We start from the raw sequence: 26347 nt of genomic DNA on the forward strand, positions 1-26347 counted from the left end.
GTTACTTTACTCTGCAGACCTAGACATGTGGTTAATCACTAAAAGCAACCTTGGATTATAAAAAGAATTTAGAGAAAAACACCGTACAGCTCCTTATTAGCAAGCCATCATTTTCATCTTTAGAAATCCAGTGTTTGAATACTAACAGCAGCTGCTTTCAGAAACAAACCGAGCCCCTGAGGAGTCTGTATTACCTGACAAGCTGAAATGCATTGTTAATGAGACTGGCCCGGTCATTGCTGCTGATTGTCGCGTGCGCCCCTTTTAAAAGAGCGGTCAAAGAATCCCATCCATCATCCTCATAATGCACAATGTAATAGCCATTCATTCCAACATTAAATTTGATCCATTCTACCTCTTCGGGGAGGATGAGCACATCTAGAACAAATAAAATAAATCACAGCTCCATTTTCTCTCTTGACTGATGAAAGCTTTTCTGATCAGAGACTGGACAAAGAAACTAAAGGCAAGTCTAATATTGAACGATTTTAATACTGAAATGAGTTTCAAATTGAACACATTTCTTTTAGAAACCAGAAAAGTCCATTCCAATAGGCACAGGTCAGCACTAGCTTTAGACACCTATTTTTTGAGATTTATAGATCTATGAGGGGAATACAGTCACATTGCAGGCCCTACATATGATTTAATCCAGCCATGTGTAACCAAGGGGGAATTTTCACTAGCAATCGCTTCTTCTTGCCATTATATAATTCAACTGCTTTAATCTCTATTTTGAAAGGTCTATCTTCACTAGAAAGCGGAAGCCAAGAATTTGCTGAATATGAAGGTTGACTTAATCCTTCTCTTTTAACCAAGATACTTAGTAAAACAAACTTACTAAGTCTTACACATTTCCAGTTTCTTCTTGACTTAACCCAGTCACTTCTGCAATACGTTACCTGTTTTTGTCTTCAGCAAAAATCTTTGGACTGAGTCTGATTTGCTGGTAATGAAGGTCAATGGAACATGCCACAGGTCCCTTAAAGAAAGAACAGATTATTTGTTGAATCAATTCAACAAACAATTGTTAAATTATCTATCGTACACCAGACACCAGCTAGTTTAAAAGATGGCACCAAAACGACCATAGGCACGAAGTCAAAACATCACCAGCCCATTTTCCAGCTTTGCAAGGGATGCCGGGTCAGGCACGACTCATTTTTCTTGGACTTCTTCAGCATAGCTAGGAATTTGGGCTCCAGTGAACCCAGGCATCCTTTGCAGAGGTTGGCCGACTGGAGCTTAGATGTCCTCCCTTAAAAACCATGACCACTATAAATGGCACATATTGACATCATGTGACTCCCAAATCATTTATTATCAATATAATATCCCTTCAGCAGAATTCCTTCCCATGATGCACAACCCAAATCTCATCAGGAGTAAACAGCAGGAAAAAAAAAACTGGAGAACAGTCTATTCAAAGAACCAGCCTGTAATCTTCAAAAATGCCAAGGGCAAGAAAGAAAAAAAGTTGAGGCACTGTTTTAGGAAAAAAAAAAAAAAAAAACTAAAAAAAACAAAACTATACTAACTGAACATGTGTGACAATACAATAGGAGCTATACTGAATCCTGAACCAGAATTTTTTTTTTCCTCTTGCTGTAAAGATATTATTAGGACAACTGGAAAAGTTGAAATCACCAGTCAGAATGGCTAAAGATATTATTTTGAACTCTCAGGTAAAGATATTATTAGGACAACTGGAAAAGTTGAAATCAGGTTTGTAGATCAAAGTAGTCTATCAATTTCATCTCATAATTTTGATAATTATACTGTACTTAGTAAGTGAACGTTCTTTTTTTTTATGGAAATATCACACTGAGCTATGTCAGGGTACAGGATATCATGTTCCCAATGTATTTACAGGTAAAAGAATTATATGCTACTGTGTATCCAGGAGGGCAGCTTAAGACTACACTAAACTCACCTCCTGTGGATATACCAAGTCTATAACTACATATAGAGCAATTCCTTCTGAAAAAAAAATTGAGGGCTGATAAATAGCTTCTACACAACAAATGATAGAGGGACCGCACGGAGAATGAGAGACAGAGACAGGATAAAAACAGGAAGCCCATCCCAACACACCCCCTACTCAGCCCCCGCCCCTGCCCCAGACATGATAAATGAATATCAATTTAAAGGACAACTAGATTGTAAGTGAAGGACATCCACTGACTAACTCTAGAGCATCCACCCAACAGTGTGGAATCTGCTAGAACTCTCTGCAGTCCTAGGCACCGGTGAGCACCACTGTTTACAGGGCCAGCTGCCTATGGCTATGCCAGCAACCCCAAGGCCCCCCGCCCACACCAGCTCCAGTCATCCTGCCAGGATGGCCCCAGCAGAGTATGCTAGTACCCACTCGGGCCCCAGCTATCCTACCATGGCAGCCTTAGTGCAGGACAGCCCAGGACACTACGGACTGCACCTGTTCCCACTCCAGCTCTAGACACCCTACCAGGGCAGCATCTCCTCCAGCTCCAGCAGTTTCTCCAGAGTGGCCCAGGGAAAGAATGCCCCAGAACTCCCCAGCCCATGCACACTCCAGCTCCCACCATCCCACTAGGGCAGCTCCAGCACAGATTATTTGGGAACCCTGGGCCCATACCCACTCCAGCTCTAGCCATCTCACCAGGACAGCCTTGGTGCAGTTTGCCCTAGGACACTTCCCCCATCCAACTCCAGCTTCAGCTGGGGAGCCAAAGCTACAGGCACATGCAACCTACACAGGGGTGTTCCCATAGCCGGTCAGGACAAGTGGCTCTTCTACCTAATTTGCAGAAGTAGACATATGAAGTCAAACAAACCAAGGGACACAGAGGATTATATTCCCAACAAAAGAAAATAAAAAAATTCCAGAAAAAAATCCTAATGAAATAGCTAAGTAATTTACCTCAGAGTTCAAAATAATGTCATAAAGATGTTCCCTGAACTAAGAATGGAAAAATACAACAATTTCAATAAATAACTAGAAAAAATAACTACCAAACAGAAGTCACAGATGTGAATAATAAATGAAAAATACAATATAAGCAATCAGCAGCAAATTAGAGGATATAGAACAGGTCAATAATCTGGAAGATAGAATAGTGGATATCACCCAATCAAAATGGCAAGTAGAAAAAATAATTATAAATGAGAGCAATATAGAAGGGACCACTGGTTACAACATCAAGTGACAAACATTCACATTATAGTGGTCACAGAAGGAAAAGAGGGAAGAAAGGGGTAGAAAACTTAAATAACAGTTGAAAACTTCACTAACATGGGGAAAGAAATAAACATCCAGTTCCAAAAAGCACAGAAACTCCCAAACAAGAGGAATATAAAGAGATTCACATCAAGACATACTACAATTACAATATCAACCATTAAAGAAAAATCTTAAAGGCAGTAAAAGAAAAAGTCACATACAAGAGAGACCCTAAGACTATCAGCTGATTTTTCAGCAGAAAATTTGCAGACCAGAAAGGAGTAGCAGAATATATTTAAAGTGCTGAAAGGGAAAAACTTAAAACTGAGAATAACCTACCCCGCAAGGTTATTATTCAGAACAGAAGGAAAGAGATAGAGAGTTTCCAGTACAAGCAAAAGATAAAGGAGTTCATGACCACAATCCAGCCTTACAGGAAATATTAAGGAATCTTAAGAGAAAAAGAAAAGACCACAATTAGAAATAAGAAAAACTATAAGCCAATATCTCTCATGAATATAGATGCAAAAATCCCCAACAAAGTATTAGCAAATTGAATCCAATACATCAAAAAAAAAATCATACACCACAATCAAGCCAGATTTATTCCCAGGATGCAAAAATGGTTCAATATTCACACACACTTACACAAATCAACATGATAGGTCACATCAATAAGAAAAAGGATATGGAGCCTGCTTCTCCCTCTGCCTGTGTCCTGCCTCTCTCTCTCTCTCTCTCTCTCTGACTATCATAAATAAATAAAAAAAAATTAAAAAAAAAAAAAAGAAAAAGGATAAACCGTGTTATTTCAATAGATGCAGAAAAAGCAATGAACAAAGTATGACATCCCCTCATGATAAAAAAAAAAAAAAAAGACCCTCTGGAAAATAGATCTAAAGGGAACATACCTCAACATAATAAAGGCCTTATATGCATATAACCCACAACCAACATCATACTCCATGATGAAACACTGAGAGCTTTTCCCCTAAGGTCAGGAACAAGAGAGCTGTCCACACTCACCACTTTTAATCAACACAGTACTGTTAAGTCCTAGCCACAGCCATTAGACAACATAATAAAAGGCATCCAAATAAGTAAGGAAGAAACAAAACTCTCTTTATTTGCAGATGATACAATAGAAATACAAAGAAAACCCGGAGCTGATAAAAACTACAAGAACTGATAAATAAATCTACTGAAGTCACAGCGTACAGAAATCAATGTACAGAAATCTGTTGCACTCCTATACACTAATAATGAAACAGGAGAATGTGAAATTAAGAAAACAATCCCATTTACAATGGCAGCAGACACAATAAAATATCTAGGAATAAACTAAACCTAACAGGTGAAAGACTTGAACTCTGAAAACTATAAGACACTGATGAAAGAAATTCAAGACTATGCAAAGAAACGGAAAGACATTCCATGCTCGTGGAATGTTAGAACTAATACTGTTAAAGTGTCTATGGCATGAAAGGTGAACTATAAATTTCATGCCAATTCTTAGCAGAATACCAATAGCATTTGTATGGAGCATTGCTCCAATGAACAATTCTAAAATTTGTATGGAACCACAGAAGACCTCAAATAGCCAAAACAATCTTAAAAAAGAAAAACTTTCTTTTATATATATATTTATTTATTTATTTATGATAGTCACACACAGAGAGAGAGGCAGAGACACAGGCAGAGGGAGAAGCAGGCTCCATGCACCGGGAGCCCGATGTGGGATTCGATCCGGGGTCTCCAGGATCGCGCCCTGGGCCAAAGGCAGGCGCCAAACCACTGCGCCACCCAGGGATCCCAAAGAAAAACTTTCTTTTGAGGTGTTGAGGTATCACGACACCAGACTAAGTTTTATTACAAAATGGTAGTAATTAAAACAGTGTGGTACTGGCATAAGAAGAAACACATAGATCAACAGGACAGAATAGAAATCCCAGAAATAAATCCATGATCACATGCTTAATTAATCTTCGACAAAAGAGGAGTAATAGGAAAAAGTCTCCTCAACCAATGGTGTTGGCAAACTGGACAGCTCCATGCAAAAGAACATGGGATCACTTTCCTTCACCATACACAAAAACAAACTTAATATGAATTAAAGACCTAAGCGTGAGACCTGAAACTATAAACATCCCTGAAGAGAGCACAGACAGTAATTTCGCTGACATTGCCACCATAACATTTTTCTAGACATGTCTCCCGAAGCCAGGGACATAAAACCAAAAATGAACTATTGGTACTACTTCAAAATAAAATGCTTCTGCACAGCAAAGGAAACAACCAAAACTAAAATACAACCTATGGAATGAGTGACGAAATTTGCAAATGACATATCCACTAAAGAGTTAGTATCCAAAGTGTATAGAACTTATTAAAACTCAACACTCAAAAAACAAATAAGCCAATTAAAAAATGGACAGAAGCCATGAATAGTCATTTCTCTGAAGATGACAGCCAGATGGCCAACAGACACATGGAAAGACGCTCAACATCACTCATCATCGGGGAAATACACATCAAAACTACAATGAGATTTCACCTCACACCTGTCAGAATAGCTACCATCAAAAACACAAGAAACAACTGTTATCAAGGATGTAGAGAAAAAGAAAACTTAGTGCTCTCTTGGTGGGAATACAAACAGTGCAGCCACCGTGGAACACAGTATGGAGTATCCTCAAAACATTAAGAGTAGAACTACCCCATGATCCAGCAATCATACTACTGGGTATCTACCCAAGGAATATGAAGACACTAATTCGAAGGGATAAATACCCCACGATGTTTATAGCAGCATTATTTATAATAGCCAAATTATGGAAATAGCCCGTGTTCATCAATAGATGAATGGATACAGAAGATGTGCTACACACACACACACACACACACACACACACACACACACACTGGAATATTAGTCAGCCATAAAAAAGAATGAAATCTTGCCATTTGCAACAAGGGATGGACCTACTGAATATTATGATAAGTGAAATAAGTCCCACAGATAAAGACAAATACTATATGATTTCACCTATACGTATACTTGAAAAACAAAACGGAAAGGTTCATAAATAAAGGAAGCAAATTGTTGGTAAAGGGGGGTGGTGCAGGGAGGTAAAAATAGGTAAAAGGAGGTTAAGAGATACAAACTTATAAAGTAAGTAAGTCATGGGATGTTACGTACAGCATAAGGAATACGGTCAGTAGTATTGTAATGATTTCCTTTAGTGACAGATGGAAGTGAGACCTACCACTGGCATTTTGCAACGTATAAATATATCGAATCTGTGTGATGTATACCTGAAACAGGATATTGTATGTTAATTAAACTTCATTAATATATATGTGTGTGCTATATAGAGAGCACATACAAAGGTATAGAGAGCTCGTTTTTTAACTCTTATTTTGGATGATACATGGATATACATACACATATACAAAGGTTATATTTTAGGTTTTATATATGTATTTTGGGTTTAAAAATTAGAGAGAGTAGGGAGGGGAGAGAGGGGCAGAGAGATACTGGAAATGTAGTAAGAGTTAACATATATGCATATCTGGGTAAAGAATACATGAGAATTCTTTGTGCTCTTGCAACTTTTCAGTCTGAAATTATTTCAAAATAATTTTTTTTAAAGTATTGTCCATCCAGGGTGAGTCAGGTTGCACTATCTCCTTTCCAGTGATGGCCTTCTGAAGTATTAAAGCTGATGAACAGGTTCCAGGATCTAAATCAGACTTCCAAGAAGCAACAGGCTCTCTCAAAATCCCTAGAAATCACCTAAGTGTTTCCAACCCAAATGCCAGGCACTACAGACATTTCATGGCCGTGGCTTAGTTCAGAGTTCATTTCTAGTCAGTAAATGGAATTCTCATCCTATCAAACGACAAAACATGAGAATGTTTAAACCATCATTATCAGTTCTATTGAGACGAACCAAGGTTTAAGGCCACATTTATCCTTTCAGGAAGATGGTGGTGTGTAACTCAACTCTACAGGATATAGAGATTTGATGGACTATTTTAGTGGTCAAGGTAAAAGCACTCTGAAAAATCAAGTTCCATCCTACAAGGCAGGTGTTCTCTAGGCAACAGCACGAGTTTTCCATCATGAACATTACCCAGTTTCTGAGGCATCATCAGGTCCCTTCCTGTAGGGCTCCTGCTTCATGTGTACGTTCCTCCCTCTCACTGTGACGGTTACCAGGGGAAAGCCTTTCTGCAGCGTCCACGTGTTCATCATGGTTTTTACATCAAGGCCTTCCTGTTGCCAGTGCTGATGGAGACAGAAGAAACCAGCTATAGGACCACTCGCCCAAGTCTAAAAGAGGACCAGGCTTGCGCTCACAGGGCTACTACCTGTTGGCAACCCCTGTGAAGCTTTTCCTCACCCCCTTCCTCTGCTCACCAGTCCCCCCTTCCCCACACTGTGTCCTGCCATGGCATTCCCCTCAGAGCACTGACTGCTTGCCCTTCGTTCTCTTTCTCTACATATGCAGGTCACATCTTAAGAGCAGGTACTTTGTGTGGTTCTACTGGGCACACCTTGGGCTTGGCACACCGCACCGAGCAGACACGTGAGTGAATGGAGGGAGGGAAGGGAGACAAAGTGGCCAGGCTTTCAACAACCATGTAACAACATTGACTCAGAGAACACAAGCAAGGCGGGGGAAAAACTGTTCAGTCAATAGCCTCTACCTTCCAAGTGGTAATATCAAGATGGGCCATACTCAACAGTCATAAACCCAAAAGAGGATATATTCTTTGAAACTCAAAAATCTTCTAAGAATATTTATTTTATTTTTTTTAAAGATTTTATTTATTTTTTCATAGAGACACACACACACCGAGAGAGAGGCAGAGACACAGGCAGAGGGAGAAGCAGGCTCCACGCAGGGAGCCCAACGTGGAACTTGATCCCAGGACTCCAGGATCATGCCCTGGACTGAAGGCAGGTGCTAAACCAATAAGCCACCCGGGCTACCCCTAAGAATATTTAAAAGGCAGTAAAAGGATAAAAATACATCACAAAATTACTGTGATGTAACACAATAACATTACATCGCTAGCAATTATTGAATAAAGTGGTCTCTAAAAACCAAAAAGCCAGAAAACATGAAAACATGCTGAGTAAAAGTCAGCTGAATCTCTAGACCTGACCTTTAGTGCCTGTGAAAATATTCTACAAGTCCAGATAATGAGACTCACATTATTTTGGGATTCAAATATTATGAATTCTTCGCAGCTTAGTGATTAAAAACATGAATTGGATCTAAAGTCAAACCCCCCCACTCTGCAGTTTACTGAGCATATGCTTTCGGATTTCACTTTTCCATCTGTTAAAATAGAAGTACTCTGCACGTTGGGCTGGTGCAAGAAGTACAGGAGGTAATAGTGCTTAGCACGTGTCTGACACATAGTAGATGCTCTAGAATGCTCGCTGCCCTGGTTTTTTTTCAGAAATGAAGAGCTTTGGAAAGGACCCACACAGCCTGAGACGGCCCCAGTCCACCACAGAAACAGGTCATTGACATTCACTGCTTTCCAGAGAACAAAGCTGTTAGGACCAGCGATAGGGGCTACCAAAGAACGCTATCCAACTTCCCTGTGGAGACAGCATCCAAGAGAAGTTGTAAAAAGATGGTCAGTCTCCACACAATCTTATGTGGAGTAAGAGTGATATGATGAGGACCTCAGAGTCTGGCACAGAGGTTTTCTGCGAAGAATAGAGTAAAAACCTGGGCTTAGGGGGTCCCACGTAGATGGAAAAACTTACTGACGATGAAGATGAACGTGAGCCCCTAGAGCAAAAGCCGTCCATCCTCTCGGTGCCACCTGTAGGGCAAATCTAAAAACCAAACATGTTAGTCTTGGTTCTGTAGAAAATACTCATGATCCCTCTCAGAGGGATTAATAGAGTGCAGAAAACAAACAAAAACATGGTAATAAGCCCGGCAACCCCAAACAGAGCTCAACAAAACCATACTCACACTTGCCATGCTGTTCCACAGGTCCTCATTTTTTGTGTTTTTGTAGCTATGCTTCAGGAGATACTGGACAATACCACTTTTAAATGCATCGGCACCAAGATAATCCCTTAGCATATTCAGAATACAAGCTCCCTGAAAAGACACATTAAGTCATTGTTAGTTTAATCATCATCTCCTCTCTCATCAGACTTTATCTTGGGAGAGTCCTTTCAACATGCAACTACGGCAATATTTTCAATGTCTAGTGATTTGTGACCCAACTAAAGAAAACGGGTTTAAAAAAGTTTTTTTTTTAAGTGGGTAAACTTAGATCTGTCTAGGGAAGCCCCAGTGGCTCAGCGGTTTAGTGACGCCTTCAGCCCAGGGCATGATCCTGGGGACCCAGGATCAAGTCCCACATCGGGCTCCTTGCATGGAACCTGCTTCTCCCTCTGCCCGTGTCTTTGCCTCTCTCTCTCTGTGTCTCTCATGAATAAATAAATAAAATCTTAAAAAAAAAAAAAAAAAAAACCTGAGACCTGTCTAGACAAAGGGTTGAACAGAACGGTCTCTCTTCTTAGGCCCCCAGGGCCGTCATTCTCTAACAGCAACCAAGCCTCCCCACATCATTGGCCAGCGCCCATTATTCACAGGTCAGTGGACAGTGGTGCAGAAGCCACACGTGAAGCACCACCTGCCTTCCCACAGCCACTGTGGCCCAGCAGTGGGGACAGGCAGGTAGAAGCAGCGATAGAAGCAGAGGTACCGATTAAGGGATGGGGGAGCACAGGCAGCCTGGAGCACAGAGGGCAGGAGGAACAAAGGAAAAGGTGGCAGAGAAGGCCTGGTGACCTACATTCCTGTGTTAAAGAGTCTCCCCCAACCCTTGACCCCCATTACTGTGGATTGTGAACCCCCAAATTCAAATGCCTCCAATGGACAAGTGACATAAATGAGTCAATGCACTCAAGAGTAAAGAAAAAAGCTTTCCTATTGACCCTGCTTTTCCCCTCCATCATTTTTTAAAATACAACTTCCTTCCCCTGCCCCTTTCCCCTTCTCTTCCACTCACCCCCTAAGCAATCAGGATTCATCATCCCAGAAAGCTCTTCCTACTTCCTTCTCTTCCTAGGAAGCCCCAGTTCATCCTTTAAGAAGTAATTAGAAAATCTCCCTTTACGGGAGAATTTCTTATGTCCTCTCAAGACCTAAATTGTTCCTTTTTCTCTATAGGGAATGGTGGGGACACCAGACAGGCAAAGCACAGATCCATGGAGTATCACCCTGCCAACAGGATTGGTTTGGGTTTTTTTTTTTAATGTTTATTGATGTATAATTTAGATGTAACCTATTAGTTTCAGGTGTATAGTGGTTCAATATTTGTATATACTGTGACCACCACTTACCACATTAAGTCTAGCTAACATCAATTCCCTTGTTTTTTTTTCTTTTGATGTGGACTTTTTAAGATTTACTCTTAGCAACTTCCCAATAGGCAGTACAGTAGTATCAACTACAGAACCTGCTGTAAATTACAGCCCAGTGACATAATAGTTTTATAAGTAAAAATTTGTACCTTTTGACCCCCTTCTCCCATTTTGCCCATCCCTGCCTCTGACCACTACCACTCTGTTCTGTGCCCAAAATGGAGTGGTTTTTGAAAATACCACATTTAAGTGAAATCTTATGGTATTCGTCTGACTTATTTCACTTAGTCTAATGCCTTCAAGGTCTATCCACTTTGTCCAAATGGCAAGATTTCATTCTATCTTGAGGGTGAATAATATTCTGTTGTACGTCCATATCATGTTTTTTTTTTTAAATCCATTCATTGCTCAGTGGACACAAGTTGTTCCCCTTCCTTGGCTACTTACTATAAATGATGCTACAATGAATTTGAAAGTGTGTATTAGCTTTGAATTAGGATTTTTTGTTTTCTTCAGATAAATACTCAGAAGTAGAATTGCTAGGTCCTACTGTAGTTTTATTTTTGAGGTCAATCCTGCATGAAGAGAAACAGAGCTGTCCTACGTGTGCACTCAAGACAGAAGCCCTTTTAGGTAGTTGTAGTTTTAATATTGAGGAAACTCCACTTCATTTTCCACTGTGATTGGACCGATTTACATTCCCACCAACGGTGCACAAGGGTTCCTTTTCCTGCACACCCCTGCCAACACTCTTTGTCAGGATAGCTATCCTAAGAGGTGCAAGGTGATAGATCACTGTGGTTTTGATTCTCATTTCCTTTATGATTAGTGATGTTGAGCATCTTGTCACATACTTCTTGGCCACTTGTGGATCTTTCTTGGAAATGTGTCTAATTCAGTTCCTCTGCCAACATTCAATCAGATTGTTACTGAGCTGTAGGAGTTCTTATCTATGTTGGATATTAACCCTATATCGACATATGGTTTACAAACATTTCCTCCCATCCTGTAGGTTTGCCTTTCCATTTGCATTATTTCTTCTGCTGTGCGGAAGCATTTCAGTTGGATACATTCCTATTTGTTAATTATTGATTTTGCTGCTTGCACTTTTGGTGTCACATACAAAAAATTGTTGCCAAGTCACAGGTCAAGGAGTTTTATCCCTTTATTTCCTTTTAGGAGTTTTATGGTTTTTTGTCTTCAATCAAGTTATTTTCTCCGAGAGGTATACGACAATGGTCCATTTTCATTCTTTCACACGTGGTGTTGGGAAAGCTGAACAGTCAATAATTGAAGATACTCTCCTTTTCCCATTGTATATTCTTGGCTTCTTTTTCAGACACAAAAAATTGACCATATATGTGTGGGTTTATCTCTGAGCTCTCTAGTCTGTTCCACTGAGATACACCTCTGTATGTCTGTTTTATCTCCCGTGCACTGCTGATGAAAACATCAAAGAAATACTATTCTGTATATTACATTTAAGATAGCCAAGTATAATGGTAAAGGACATTCTCTGCCTTGCTGAAGACAAAAGAAATGGTTGGGAATGGAAAGAGAATTGGAAAAGCAGAACCTTGATCTCATGAAGGAAGAACTAGGACTTTAGCTTCAGCTTGCATTACACCAAGGGAAATACACAGCCCTCTGCCCCCTACCATGTGACCAGGGTGACTAGAATCCTTGTTTTTTCTTTTTCCTTGTCCAGAAAAGCCAGATAAAGATTTTTTTATGTATAATCTCCCATCAAATGTTAGCAACCATTTCCAGTTCTGTTATTGAACACATCGCATAGGACAGTATTTTGCAGTTCAACAATACAAACCATTTTTTTCCACTTTATAAGACTACTTTTAAAACTAATTAATCTTTATTTAATTTCAATTTGCCAACATATATTATAACACCCAGTACTCATCACACACCAGTTCTGAAGGCAATGAAAGGCAAGCTACAGGAGGCAGGAATGTTTGCCTGATGATACACGATCAAGACCTATTGTTGAATGATAAGAGGCAGAGTTCCTGTAGGCCATCAAGTTTCACTTTATGACAAAATGGAAAAAAAACAACTATAAGATCTTCAGGATTACAAATCAAACTGCAACTTTGGCTGTAAAAAGTTAACTCCAGGCAGCATGGGGCAGCATAGAAGGCATTCAATCTGGTGGTTTTTTAAGAAGGGAAAGCCACCCCGCAACCCTATCTATCACCTCTCTACCCAAGTCTATCAGTTTGGTGTCCAAAATGTACCCTTATAATCCATTTTTACCTTTTCATAAGAAACCTCATCAAACATCTCCCGAATCTGAGCAGGATCCTCCACAGCTGTCGACACAGGGTGTGAAGAATTTAATGCATCTACCTCCATCACATCAAAACACTTGCCAAAGAAATAATCTTCCTATTGAGACAAAGACAATGTCACTTATGTGATTTCTATTTTAGATAAAAAATATGAAAGGATTAATGTTTGTTCTGGGTTAATAGGCTTATACTTCAATTTTCTGGCCCAAACCTCTTCCATATTTACACAGTTTACAAAATAAAATAGCATTGCTGTTGCTAAAGAGCATCCAACAAACAATTTTAGGTGAACATTTTAGATTTTTAGATTTTGTTCATCTTAACTACCTTTTAGAAGACAAGCTTAACTTAAAAACAAAATCAAGGGGATCCCCGAGTGGCTCAGCGGTTTAGCACCTGCCTTCAGCCCAGGGCATGATCCTGGAGTCCCAGGATCGAATCCCACATCAGGCTCCTGGCATGGAGCCTGCTTCTCCCTCTGCCTGTGTCTTTGCCTCTCTATCTCTATCTCTGTCTCTATGTCTCTCATGAATAAATAAATAAAATCTTTAAAAAAAAAAAAAAAAAGAAAAGCCATCATGCTTGTAGCCAAACAGTACCAAACCACGAACTAAAGTGTGTAGTGATTACAACATCGCCATCTTATTTTAAAGCAAAGAAAGTTAGATTTAAAACCATGTGGTCAAAAAAAGAAAGAAAAAAAGAAAAAATGGAGAACAAACTCCAAGTATAATCTGATTTCTTAGGGCATATTACCCAATAGAATAACATACACAGATAATCAACTTTATTTTTAAGGGTTATGTGGAAATGGGAAAATATTTATGATCCATCGTAGTGTAATAGTTAGACATTATAACTAAATTATGTGTCCAGGAAGATGAAAATGAGAATATATGCATAAATCAAAATTATAGAGTGAAGGATTGCTTTCTGAGTTTTGTTTCCTTTTATATACAGTTTTTTTATATATACAGTTTTCTTTCTTTTCTTTTCTTTTTTTTTTTTTTTTTTTTTAACTTTACTGCATGTGGGACGCCTGGGTGGCTCAGTGGTTGAGCGTCTGCCTTTGGCCCAGGGCGTGATCCTGAAGACCCGGGATCGAGTCCCCCATCAGGCTCCCTGCATGGAGCCTGCTTTTCCCTCTGCCTGTGTCTCTGCCTCTCTGTGTGTCTCTTATGAATAAATAAATAAAATCTTAAAAAAAAAAAAGAAAGAAAAGAAAAACTTTACTGCATGTGATTTTCACAAGTTAAACACCAGATTTTTAAGATAAAAATGTAAAGGTTCCAAAGCCTTCAGTTTGTGACTTCGGAGTGTAGGCTCCTATATAAACAAATGTGCAGTTACCTAAAGCAAATAGGATCCTCTTTGAGTTGGCAAGTAGGATCCTATTGAAATAATAGCAATCTGTACTTAATAATCTTTCAGTGAGCAACCTGAAGGTTGAGAAAATGAGATGGAACAGACAAGTTGTCATTACTTCTATTTCTTTGATATTAAGTGGGATAAGATTTAACATAATTTCCTACCTCTCACAGATTTGGAAATAAGGAATCCAGTTTGGAAATAAGCCTTTGTGACACCTCTGAAGTTCAGTAGCATTTTGGGAACCCGATTCCTATCTAGACTATCAGGGAGTTAAAATGAATTCGATAATTGAAGATCATTAAATATTTTCCACTAAAGCTGAATAAAACGACAGATCAACCTGTTAAAAATAAGTAAACACTTACAACTTTCAGTTCAGGATGAGTCACACTGACAGACACAAACTCCATAAACTTGGCAAAGCCCTCATTTAACCAAAGATCATTCCACCATTCCATGGTAACGAGGTTTCCAAACCACTAAAAGGAAAACAGCAGATTATTCACACATTTCTACCGAAACTGGCTTCTCTACACAGCTATAAACATAAGGCATTCAGGAGGAAAGATTGCATGTGTATGATGTCAGTGTATGAATGACATTTATAGACTATTTCAGCAAAGTAAAAAAAAAAGTTTCAATGTAATTTTAAAACATGGCACCTGATGCTTTAAAGAAATTGTTTTTCCTATGGAAAAAAGGCAAAGCAAAAATGAAGCGATCCAACTCGTACGTCAATATGAATAGTCTCTTCTGTCCCATAAAAGCAATCTAGGTGTAGTTTTGCCACAATTTTTTAAAAACAAAATTTTGTGTACCTGGTGGGCAAGTTCATGAGACACTATCAAAGTAATGCCAAGCTTATCTGATGCAGAAGACTTCTCAGCATCAAACAACAGAGCAGATTCTCTATACGTGATCAGTCCCCAGTTTTCCATAGCACCACTCTCAAAGTCCGGAATAGCAGCAAGATCTTGGGAACAACACAAAAATCTATTAGCTGTCTTGAAATGAGACATTGCCCAAACACACTAACCTTCAGAATGGATGGGTGTAGGGATCCTAAGAAAAGCCAAGCTGGTTTGGGCGGAATCATTCTGGGCTGGAGGAACTTTTCACAACCAAGAAAGAGAGGCTCTGAGAGTCACTGAGGTGGGCCCTGGGCCTCCTGACTCCCTTTCTAGTAGGATTGAAAACTCTTTAACAATCTCTTCAATAATCCACTTGCCTTGGGATGCCCCAGGCTCCCATCCACCTAAAATCCCAAACACATTAGTTTTAAAAGCCCACTTAAGGAAAATGCAGATTTTCCTTACCCTGTACGTGTTCAAGAAAAATTTATTGAGCATCCTTTATATCCCTACCAAACGTGTGCCAATAATGGAAAAAAATGCAGCTTCCACACTTTGCTGTCTCCCCACTAATTCAGCAGGGTTTATCTTTAAAGTCAGAAGATAAGATTCTCACCACGATACGTGCCTCAGAAACCTTTTCAAGTTCTTCTGCTATTAGAAATTTACTGTATAGATGAGGGGTGAGAAGGATCAACCTGATGGTTAACCCCTGCCGGGAGTTTCAGGACTTAAAGGGCTACTGAGATAAACATAGGAATGCCAATTCGGAGGATTTAATCCAGAGCTGACAACATTAAATGCCACAATTTGCAAAAACTGTACAAAATCTCTACCTTGTTTGGGCAAGGGATATGGAATGCTGAAATAATCCTCATAAAATTCTAGAAGCGTCACAGCGGCATCCAGGGCATAATCTGCCTGGTGTATCTTGTCTGGCACAGCATATATGGAAACCTGAAGAGAAAGGCAGAGACAGCTATCCAAATGCCATTGTGGGTTCTCTCCACAACTGTACAGAACATAGACGTTTAAGGCTTCATCTTCCACAACATAGTTGACAATTAAGAAAATCAGCAGTTCCGTTTCTTATATTAATGCTGTTTCTGATCAACTACAACATGCTGGATAACCTATACAAAACCATCTTTTTAAAAATGTTCTTATGACACAGTAGAAAAGTCAACTTAGATGCCAGAAATGAAGTAACAGTAGGACCCTCCATAGACAGCAGAGTACTGCAGCCAGCTTTTGTCCTGAGGACACTAGTCTAATACAGATGGATCTGAGCTTTCACAGCACTGGAAGTCTCAGGGGATAGGAGACAAAATCCAGAGCCCGCCGGAGATGGGACGTCCAACAGAAGACGCACCATGCGTAAAGCTGGACCCAAAAGGATCACACCCTTGCTGTAAGGGTAAACTAAACACAGCCACCCCCTTCCTCAAGGAGCCTGCAGGAGTGGGGGAACGTCTTTTTCAAAGGCTTGGTACTTTAGAGGGGAGGCTGAGGGAAGTCTTAAGAGAATCAGTAAAAAGCTAATCTTCAAACTCAGTAGCAGCTGGACACACACTAACCAGGTGGCTTAAAAATCTGAAGCTAAGAGGTTGAATTAAAGTGATTCATGGGCTCCTAAGTGCTCCCAGTCACCCGACAGGAGCAAACAAATTCTCTCTGAAAGAAGCCACCTTCAACTCAGGTAGCCTAAGTTCAATACATGCCAAGGAACCCACACACCATAAGCAAAAACCAGCAGAAACAACATAGAACCAGACACACAAAGACTTCAGATAGGACAGTTACTAGAATGTAAAATTTACATTTAATGTATTTAAAGAAATAAAAAACCTAAGAACACTAATATGAAAGAGTTCTGGGCCCCAATTCTAATGTGGGGGTGGGGGGATTACCCCCACACCTGCAAGCAGTTCTCCAATACCACCCGGGTGTCCCACAACTCAACTTGGTTCCAACACTGCCCAGCGTCCACGACATGACGGATGAGCCTTTCAAAACTGCCCCCACTTCCACTTCAGGGGATAGTCACGAGTCCACCTAACCCTCCATGCTTCTGACCAACAGGCTAGAGCTTGCAGGTTGCTACAACCACCTCTTTAGGTTTCATTACTTTGCTAGAGCAGCTCCTAAAACTCAGAGAAATATCTTACTTACTATAAAAGGTCATGACTCAGGAACAGCCAGATTGGAAGAACTGCCATACCATCCCCCAGGCAGGCCACTCTCACGGACTCTCTGCACTTGCACCAACCCAGAAGCTCTCTGAACTGTCCTTTTAGGTTTTTATAGAGGCTTCCTTCCACAGTCAGGGCTCATAAAGTATCAGCCCTAGGTAATTGAACTCAAATCCCCAATCCTTCACCACTCCCTGAACGTCAAGAGGGAGTGGCCAGAAGTCCCAACCCTCAGACCGCATGGCTAGTTCTCAGGTACCCAGCTCCCATCCTTAGGTTACCTACGTGCTTTCCACAAGTCATCTCATTAACCTAAGAGACACCTTTCTAGCTGTCATCAGGAAATTCCTCATGTTTTAGGAGCTCCATGCTAGAAACCGGGACAAAGACTACGTATATATATTTCTTGTCATAAATCACAATATCACAGTATGGAAGAGACATTATTTTAAAAAAAGAATCTTTCATAAAGGATTCACAAAAGTGGGCAAATCAATGCATGACTGTTTTTGCTGATAGTTCCGCTACTGAATTTAGATTGGTCCCTATGTTCAAATCTCAAGCATCACCTTCAAATCTCCAGGTAAGTAGAAAGATCTCTACAAGAATAAGAACCACTACAGGGGGATCCCTGGGTGGCCTAGCAGTTTGGTGCCTGCCTTTGGCCCAGGGTGCGATGGAGTCCCAGAATCGAGTCCCACATCAGGCTCCCAGGGCGGAGCCTGCTTTTCCCTCCTCCTGTGTCTCTGCCTCTCTCTCTCTCTAAGTCTATCATAAATAAATAAATAAATAAATAAATAAATAAATAAATAAATAAATAAATAAATAAATAAATCTATCTCTCTATCTATCTATCTTAAAAAAAAAAAAAGAACCGCTACAGGAACAAACGATCATTCATCAGAGAAGTCCTTTCTGTTCAGGCCTCAGTGAAAATGTGCACAAATCAATGAGATACCTTCAAATTAAAGCCCCTCCTCTCCCCCCAAACATTGTTTGCATTCAGAACCCAGCATACAGTTGAATAGGTTGTTCACTACACAACAGCACCTAGAAAGGGGAAAAGTAGTCCTTGAAACAAGATATTTTTTCTAGTATTCGCTGCCACAAATGTCCTCCCCAGAGCCATGAAATTCTCTAAGCTGACTGCTCTATTTTACTTTCTTCTCAAGGCCAGAAACCCTCTGTTCAGATAGTCAATGACATTTACTTCCAAACTGTATAAAGTGATAGCCAGAAACAACTAGAGAAACCACTGGCAGGGTCTAGTCCAACCTATACATTTTAAAGAAGCATAAATTAAACTAAGTTCCAAAGAGAGCAGAGCCAAGGTCCGAAAACTAGCTATTAGTGGAGCTGGGACCGTGATCCAGACCAGACCAAGCCTCTCCACATGTTTTTGTGATTAGAACCCCGTTGTAAATACCAGCATCTGTGACAATAGGATGCCAACAATCTTGGGTTTTGCCCAAGACTCAGGTGTGTGCCCAAATTGTGGGACTTCCAGTTTTAAAACCAGGATAGTCTCACCCAGGCTAGGACAAGTTGGTCACCCTATGTGACAATCTGACAGTCCCAGGATTCACCTTGACTCCGTTCTTGGTCATCTTGCTAATGGACTCAAAATCTGAAATAATGAAGGCCACCAGGTAGGTGCTCATCTTCACAGTGACATCAAAATGGTCTTCTAGGAGTCCTTCAGCAACAGTCACAGATTTAACCTAAAATCAGAAGATATGAAATCATCAAATAACCCAATTATCCAATGCATTGAAAATATTTCCTAAAGAGAAATTTCTTAACCACCAGATGTAACATTCAAAGTACACAGTACACCATTTGTATAATTATTTTAAAATTTCTCTAATAAATAAATAAATAAATAAATAAATAAATACAATAAAATAAAATTTCTCTAATACCTGATTGTAATTTTGATATTAAGTCCAATCTATTCAATTTTTTTAAGATTTTATTTATTTATTCATGAGAGGCACAAAGAAAGAGAGAGAGGCAGAGACATAGGCAGAGGGAGAAGCAGGCTCCATACGGGTAGCCTGATGCAGGACTCCATCCTGGGACTCCAGGATCACGCCCTGGGCTGAAGGCAGGTGCTCAACCGCTGCACCACCCAGGGATCCCCCGCAATTTTTTTTACTGAGATAGAATTCATTTACCATAAAATTCATCATTTTAAAGTATAGAGTTCAGTGGGTTTTTTTTTATTATATTCACAGAGTTTTGCAACTATCATCACTACATTTCTTTTAAATACCCAAGATGGTTGCAAACTGACCCATATTTGGTATATGACAGAGATAATATGAATGGAACAAAGCAAAACTGAAATTACTGGTTTTGCTAATATGTAGTCCACCTGACCTTAAATACCGGTATGAGAATTTTCTGGAAATACACTAATTTGTTTTCTACAGTGGGCAAACATGTAACTGTATATAACCTAAAAGAGAGCTTCTATTTTCCCACAAAATTGAAAGGAACGCATGCCTGAACCTGACTCGGCCAACCAACTCTGATTTGCTTCACTGGAATCAGCTTTAGGTGTAGTCAGGGAGCAGGGGTGGGGGTCATAGAGGTGCAGTCTAAGAGGTCTGCTCCCCAAAAGGAGAGTCTCATACCCCAGGCAACAACACAGAGCACTGGGGCAGGGTCCTGGAGAAAGAGAGCAAGAGAAGAACGAGCCTGGCAAATTCCATGTTAGCATATGCATTTTCCCTGGAATCTTCTTTCCACCTCTATTTCTGTGCCCTCATCCTTCTTTTTAGCACCCATCAACCACCAGTTCTGGTGTCTGATGGTCACCCTTTGTTCACTCCAACCCTGACCCTGATAGCCGACCTAGGTTTACTCTTGAAAAACTCCAACTTACCTTTTCTTTTTAAATGCCTTCTACCCAACCCTAACCCAAATGGTCATTGCTGAAGCTGTGGTATTCACTAGGCAAGTAGGCTAATTAATTCAACTTTAAATGTCATTAGATCCTGTCCACCGCCCATACACTTCAACGTTCCGATGGTCTGTTAGCTTTTGCAGCCACCAAGACAAGACGATCCCCTGAGACTCCACTGTCCTTCCCCCTGAATTCCAGGTCTGCAGCCTGAGCTCAGGCAAGTCCTAAAAGATTTCTGCCAATGGGAGGGCTTTCCTGTCCAGGAGGCAAGATCACATTGGAGATTTTCCTTTCCTTAATAAATGGCTCCTGGATATCCATGGATTGAGGCTCCAGCGTCTCTGTGAAGCCTTGGGAGCTCCCAGCCTTCACCTTGCAAGCCTACGAGTTTCTCCACCAATCTTTTTTTGGTCATCAGTCTCCCCTTTGGTTTCATCTGTCCCCGTCCTTTATTCTCCTAAAGCTGTGACTGCTTCTCTAATTAGAGAACTCACAACCCCGGGAGCAATGTCATAATATTGGAGGATGGAACGACGACTGGAACAAGTATGTTCTCTATCTCAAATGTATATCAGGAAAATAGCATAATTGTTTCCTGTTTTTTCATATACAAATGTGAGTGGGATATCTATCCCACTCACATTTGTATCCGTTCTTAGTTGGTAGAGTTTTGCAGAAGAGCACTTTTCACAGAGCATGGCCCCCTGAGGGGGGCTATCAGAATCTTATTTGAGGAAGGGATTATTAAGGTATGATTTTTAAGGTGATCCATAGACTTTTGAGCATCTCAAGGTACTGTGTTAGAGGTTGGTTGGCTGTGGCCCTCAGAGTCCCGCACTAAGATTATGCCCCCCTGCTCAGCACAGGGCTGAGCTGGGACACCCTTTAAGATTCTGGGCAAAGTCAGTTCCATCTTAGTCTCATCTGCAGTGAGCTCTCTGAACAAAAGTCCATGTGTGTGCTTCAGGAGTTGCAGGCTGATAGCTCGGGGGATGAGTTTTCTTCCTTTTTGTTAAAGATTTTATTTATTTATTCATGAGAGACAAAGAGAGAGAGAGGCAGAGACATAGGTGGAGGGAGAAGCAGACTCCCTGCAAGGGATGAGTTTTTCTAAGCTGCCACTGTCATCGGTCCGTGGCACCGACTCAGTAGTTTTGTTCATTTGGCATGGCCATTTTCTCACCACTTTTGAAAATCAGATGGAACACGGTCCACATTTGCTTCAGTATTGGAGGGTAATGGTTTCTTTAAAGGGAACTGAGCTATCGATGACTACTTACCTTTTGTAACATAAGATGACTTTTTTTTCTGTTGGCCCAATTTGGTGGATATAGTTACAAATCAGATGGTTACTCTTAGTTATGCTCTGTAGTTTCTATATATGATATACTAACTAGTAGAGATATAGCCTTAGATGACCAGGTGTGCCCTTTATTGAAATATTTTTTTTTTTATTTACTTATGATAGTCACAGAGAGAGAGAGAGAGAGGCAGAGACACAGGCAGAGGGAGAAGCAGGCTCCATGCACCGGGAGCCCGATGTGGGATTCGATCCCGGGTCTCCAGGATCGCGTCCTGGGCTAAAGGCAGGCGCCAAACCGCTGCGCCACCCAAGGATCCCAGGTGTGCCCTTTAAAAGATCATATGAGACGGTGAAGGAGAAACTGCTTTGTGAAGGGCGCTCTCATTTACATCTGACCTGCTTCCCTACAGTTGCCCTCCTGTCAGCACCAGTGACCAGGAATGCCACTTGTACTGAAATCCTACATGTTTTAAGGGCCAATTTTTTCTTTAACTACAGATAAATTCTTGTTTGAAACAAAAGCAAAGGTTAGAAATGAAAAAAGCAGAGTGAGCTGTCAGGCAATAAAACAACACAGGTGACATGAATGTTAACTGTCACCGCGGTAAAGCAAGTCACAGCATATCAACAGATTTTTCCCGTGAGTAGACAGGCAGTTCAGACTCACCAGCGGCATATTGGAGATAGCGATGTGTCTGGGCTCCCTTCGGATCTTGACTGAAAAATTCGCTTTGAAGGCAGGTTCATCAAAGCAGGGAAAGGCCATTCTGGCCGCAGTAGGTTCAAAGTGCGTTGATGCAAGTACTCTAAAATTATGGCATGTGAAAAAGAAGTACAACGTAAAGCACCAGGGACTCTAAAATAGATGTGTTCTTTGGTTTTTAATCCCTAGAGATATCATAAGATTATGGAATTCACTACTAAAAAAAAAAAGTTTTCATTTAAGCTATCATAAACTAAATTTAAAAAGTTAAAAACTGAGAAAACTGATTGAAAGTTATTTGACAAAAGCTTAATAGCCTTGACAGATAATGAAAACTTAAAAGTGAGTAAGACTATATAACCAGCAACCAAGGAGAAGCGCAGGTACAGGTCATAAACAGGCAGTTCACAGAAGAAGGCCTACAAATAGTCAATAAATATATGAAAACCTGCTCAACTTTCTCAACAATAAAGTTAAAGGGACATATCTGTTGGCTTTTTGGCTCTATAAAGACTGCCCGTATACAGTATTGGCTGCAGATGAGAAATATGGCAAGGGATATCAAATGATTGTAGACCCATGAACTTACCAATTTTAGTTCTAGGCATTTATTCTAAAGAAATGATTGACAAAGATACTGCTGTTGCTGAAACGGTGAAAACAACCCAATCTCCATCAGCGGGATATTAGTTAAATCAATGCACATGCATTTTAATAAACTCATTAAAATAATGTACACTGACAGCCTTCCATATGAAACATCTCAACATATTAAAATAAAATCCCTTATCAGATGGAAAATATAACATTGCTCCATTTATGCAAATGTATATCCATATCCAGAGAGAAGTCCAGAAGGATGGTCCCCAAAATAAAAGCACTGGCTATCTTTAGGGGTGTGATATGGATAGAATTTACTTTTAAAAAAATTATTTTTGATAGCATCTTTTTTTAACCTCAGAAGAATATGGAATCAGAAAAATAAGTGAGTATAATCTACGAGCAAATAAAATTTGATTTTAAAATTCAGCATAAAATCTCCCAAAATAGATTACCTCCTTAAAAACAGAACAAAAGCAAGGCTGATGAGGATCCTTTAAAAAGCTTTAACTGAGAAAAAGATGTTTCTTCTAATAGGATGTATGGGCAAACTGCATCCTCCAAAATAATGCAGAAGTCTTAATCCCTCTTATCTGTGAATGTGACTTTATTTGGAAATAGGGTCATCTATTTGCAGATGTAATCAAATGAGGCCATAGGGTTGGGCCCTAATCCAAGAAGACTAGTGTCCTCATAAGAAGAGGGAAATTTGAGGAATGGCTACATAATAGAGTCAGACTCCAGACTGATGTTGGTGCAAGCCAAGGAATGCCAACAATCGACGGCTACCACAAACTAAAAAGAGGGAAGGGAGGATTCTTCTCAGAGATTTAGAGAGAGCCGAGCCCTACTGATACCTTGATTTCCGACTACTAGCCTCCAGAATGGTGAGAGCATAAATGTCTGTTGTTCAAAGCCACCCAGCTTATGGTATTTTTTTACAGCAGCTCTAGGAAACCAATACTAGAGAGAATTAAAAATGTTTATTATATACTAGAAATCTAATTACATAAATAGGTACTTTGACAGAGCGGAAGGAAAGAAAACTGGTTAAAACAGAATGAAAACACGAGATCTGAAAAACAAAAGAATCTATTGGCTATTTTTAGCTGTAAATGAAACGCAAAATGAAAATATTCAATGATCAAGGGAGATTTCAGAAATAATCCATATGAAATAATGAGTTTAGTATAGGCAGTACTTGAAGTTTAAAAAAGAAAAATAGAAAAAAGTACCTCACTTCCCCTTCCTTGGTTCTGTAGGTGCTTTTATAAAATCCATTTAAATGCCCCGAGAGATGGCCAGTGTAGTCAATGACAACTGTGTACGGGAGCCCAACCACCAAAGGCTCGGAAGCCACAAGTGCGATTTGCTCGTGAGGCGGGTATTCCAGGACTGTCAAGGGTTCTGCAGTCAGCCTCTCTCCAACTCTCCTCCTGAGGGTGGCCTTAGATACTTGCAGAAGGTGACTGTGCAGGATGATGGCACTTGTAGGCCGGCTGGCTGCAATTTCTATTTCCGTGGTTCCCTCAAAAGTCAGAGTGGTGAGATTTGCGTGGATCATGAGATCGTAATGAACTGGGACAATGTGCTCAGGAAGTCGTATTTTATCCCAAGGGAATGGTGTCCCATTGGTAGCTTTCGGAGACGTAGTGTCACGGCTCTGACACCAGGAAGGAGTTGACACAGTTAAGAGAAGCAAGAGTGAGGACGATAGAAATGGCATGGTTGCAAGTGGCCATGTGACGGATGGAGATATCATCTTCTTGCTCAGACCACCTGGTGGCACAAATGTATAACCCCCCCCCAAAAAAAATTGAGTCACTGAAATACTATATGGAGATGGCATAATTTCACAATATATCTACCCAGGATTAACATATAGAGATACAAACTTTCAAAAGTTCTAGGTCTTTACCTGAAAGGAGTATTATCTTCCCTATATTGATTCCTAGAAGAAAGAAGTGAATGGTCAGCAACAGTCTTCACACCTATGAAAAAGTACCAGTTGACTTTTCAAGTTTAAATGAACTCTATCAGTCAGGGTTCTTGGTCGAGAGAAATAGAACAAGGTCCCTAAGTAAGCCACCAAAAGGGTCACAGAGGTGTCAGGAGGATTGGAAAACAGGCCAAGAGACAGCCAGCCAGAAGCATATCAGAGAAATTGAGCAGTGACCACCCCCCGCCCCCAATCCACACTGGACCTTGGAGGAAGCTGCCCTGCTGCCTGAAGATCAGATGCAGGACCCTGCTGCAGCCACTGCCAATGGGAAGTCTCTAACTGCCCCTGCAACTTGGCAGTACCTCTTTCAGCTGAGATAAGGTATCCACACTACCAGTCAGGGAGGTGGGAAAAGCAAGAATCTGGACTTCACAGCTTCTGCAGGACAAGTCTGGCTCCCCACCAAGTGTACGAGGTAAAGAATCCCCACATATAGGAGACATGGGAAGGAAACACAGCTGCTGAGCAGCAAGGGGACGGGGAGGCAAGTATCCATTAACAGTAACCCTTAATAACAGCAGTGTCTTTGTCAAATGTCACGCCAAAGGTTCATCTAACACGTATTTAGCCAGGAATGACTTAAAGAGTTTATGGTGATTTCCTCACCAATAGTTTGTGACAAACCTAACAGCCTCCTGGATCCTCTCTGACAATCATCCAACAAATCTACGTTGAATGCCCACTCCACACAAGGCCGTGTGCGGAGCACGGGCTGGGATATAACAATACACAAGACACAAATCCCACAGCTTTCAAGGACTCCAAAATCCAGCAAGACAGAAAACACTCATGCACAAATGATAGAATGCAACAGAGCCAAGTGTGGAGCGTCTTCGGAATAATCATAAAAGGTAGTGCTGGGGCAGAAGGGAGAGCGTGCCACGGGCTGCACAGCGACTCGGGGATGCCTTCGTGCAAGACCAGCATCGAAGCAAGTTTGGAAGGACGGGTTGGATTTAGAAATGAAGGGAGGCCACTGAAGCCACTGCAGGTGGAGCAAACCAGGGCAAGAGTGAAAGCGCAAAGGGACAAAGTAGAGGGCTGGCTGGGCAATCAATCCATCCGGATGGGGAATGATTATTCACGGGGCGAGGAGGAGAGGGACTCCACAGGGATGCTCAAAGCACGCTGGGAGTCCTGCTGCAGACTCTATCTTGGTCTTTATTGACGAGGCCTTAGGACACAAGAGGAAGGTGAATTACAAGACAGTTGGCAACCATGGCTGAGAGCACTGCCAATGGGAGGTCTCTAACTGCCCCTGCAACTTGGCAGTACTTCGCCAAGCTGTGAAGTCCAGATTCTACGCACGTTTCCCTCTTAGACAAAGAACCTCTCTAAGGGGTATTTGCCGGGACTCGTCTGCTAGTGAGCCCAGGTAATTGGTCCTAATTCTCTCAAGCTCTTTGGGCTCCTGAACATACAGAGCAGATGAGAAAGTGGTGGGACGACAGTGCGGTACATGGGGCTCCACCTCTAGGTCAGCGGTTCTCTACTC

The 26347-nt window shown here is 40.8% G+C and overlaps 1 protein-coding gene across 4 annotated transcripts in view; it reads right to left on the bottom strand.

The window, feature by feature from the left end:
• Positions 1 to 26347, bottom strand: part of ERAP1 (endoplasmic reticulum aminopeptidase 1) — a 42356-nt gene that overhangs the window by 11579 nt on the left and 4430 nt on the right. For 2 of the 4 annotated variants that reach the window (XM_055312806.1, XM_055312803.1), the window contains exons 3-15: positions 24769 to 24801; positions 24086 to 24629; positions 22215 to 22353; positions 18920 to 19054; positions 15978 to 16098; positions 15109 to 15263; positions 14656 to 14769; positions 12885 to 13016; positions 9208 to 9339; positions 8994 to 9065; positions 7339 to 7493; positions 903 to 982; positions 195 to 378 (exon numbers count right to left, since the gene is read on the bottom strand). In XM_055312806.1, the coding sequence (XP_055168781.1) occupies positions 195 to 378; positions 903 to 982; positions 7339 to 7493; positions 8994 to 9065; positions 9208 to 9339; positions 12885 to 13016; positions 14656 to 14769; positions 15109 to 15263; positions 15978 to 16098; positions 18920 to 19054; positions 22215 to 22353; positions 24086 to 24612 (1946 nt within the window). In that variant the 5' untranslated portion in view covers positions 24613 to 24629; positions 24769 to 24801. The remainder of the gene's footprint in view (positions 1 to 194; positions 379 to 902; positions 983 to 7338; positions 7494 to 8993; positions 9066 to 9207; positions 9340 to 12884; positions 13017 to 14655; positions 14770 to 15108; positions 15264 to 15977; positions 16099 to 18919; positions 19055 to 22214; positions 22354 to 24085; positions 24630 to 24768; positions 24802 to 26347) is intronic. The other 2 variants (XM_055312807.1, XM_055312804.1) reach the window with 1 other exon arrangement.

This window comes from Nyctereutes procyonoides, unplaced genomic scaffold (assembly GCF_905146905.1).
Source record: "Nyctereutes procyonoides isolate TBG_1078 unplaced genomic scaffold, NYPRO_anot_genome, whole genome shotgun sequence".
Classification (NCBI taxonomy): domain Eukaryota; kingdom Metazoa; phylum Chordata; class Mammalia; order Carnivora; family Canidae; genus Nyctereutes; species Nyctereutes procyonoides.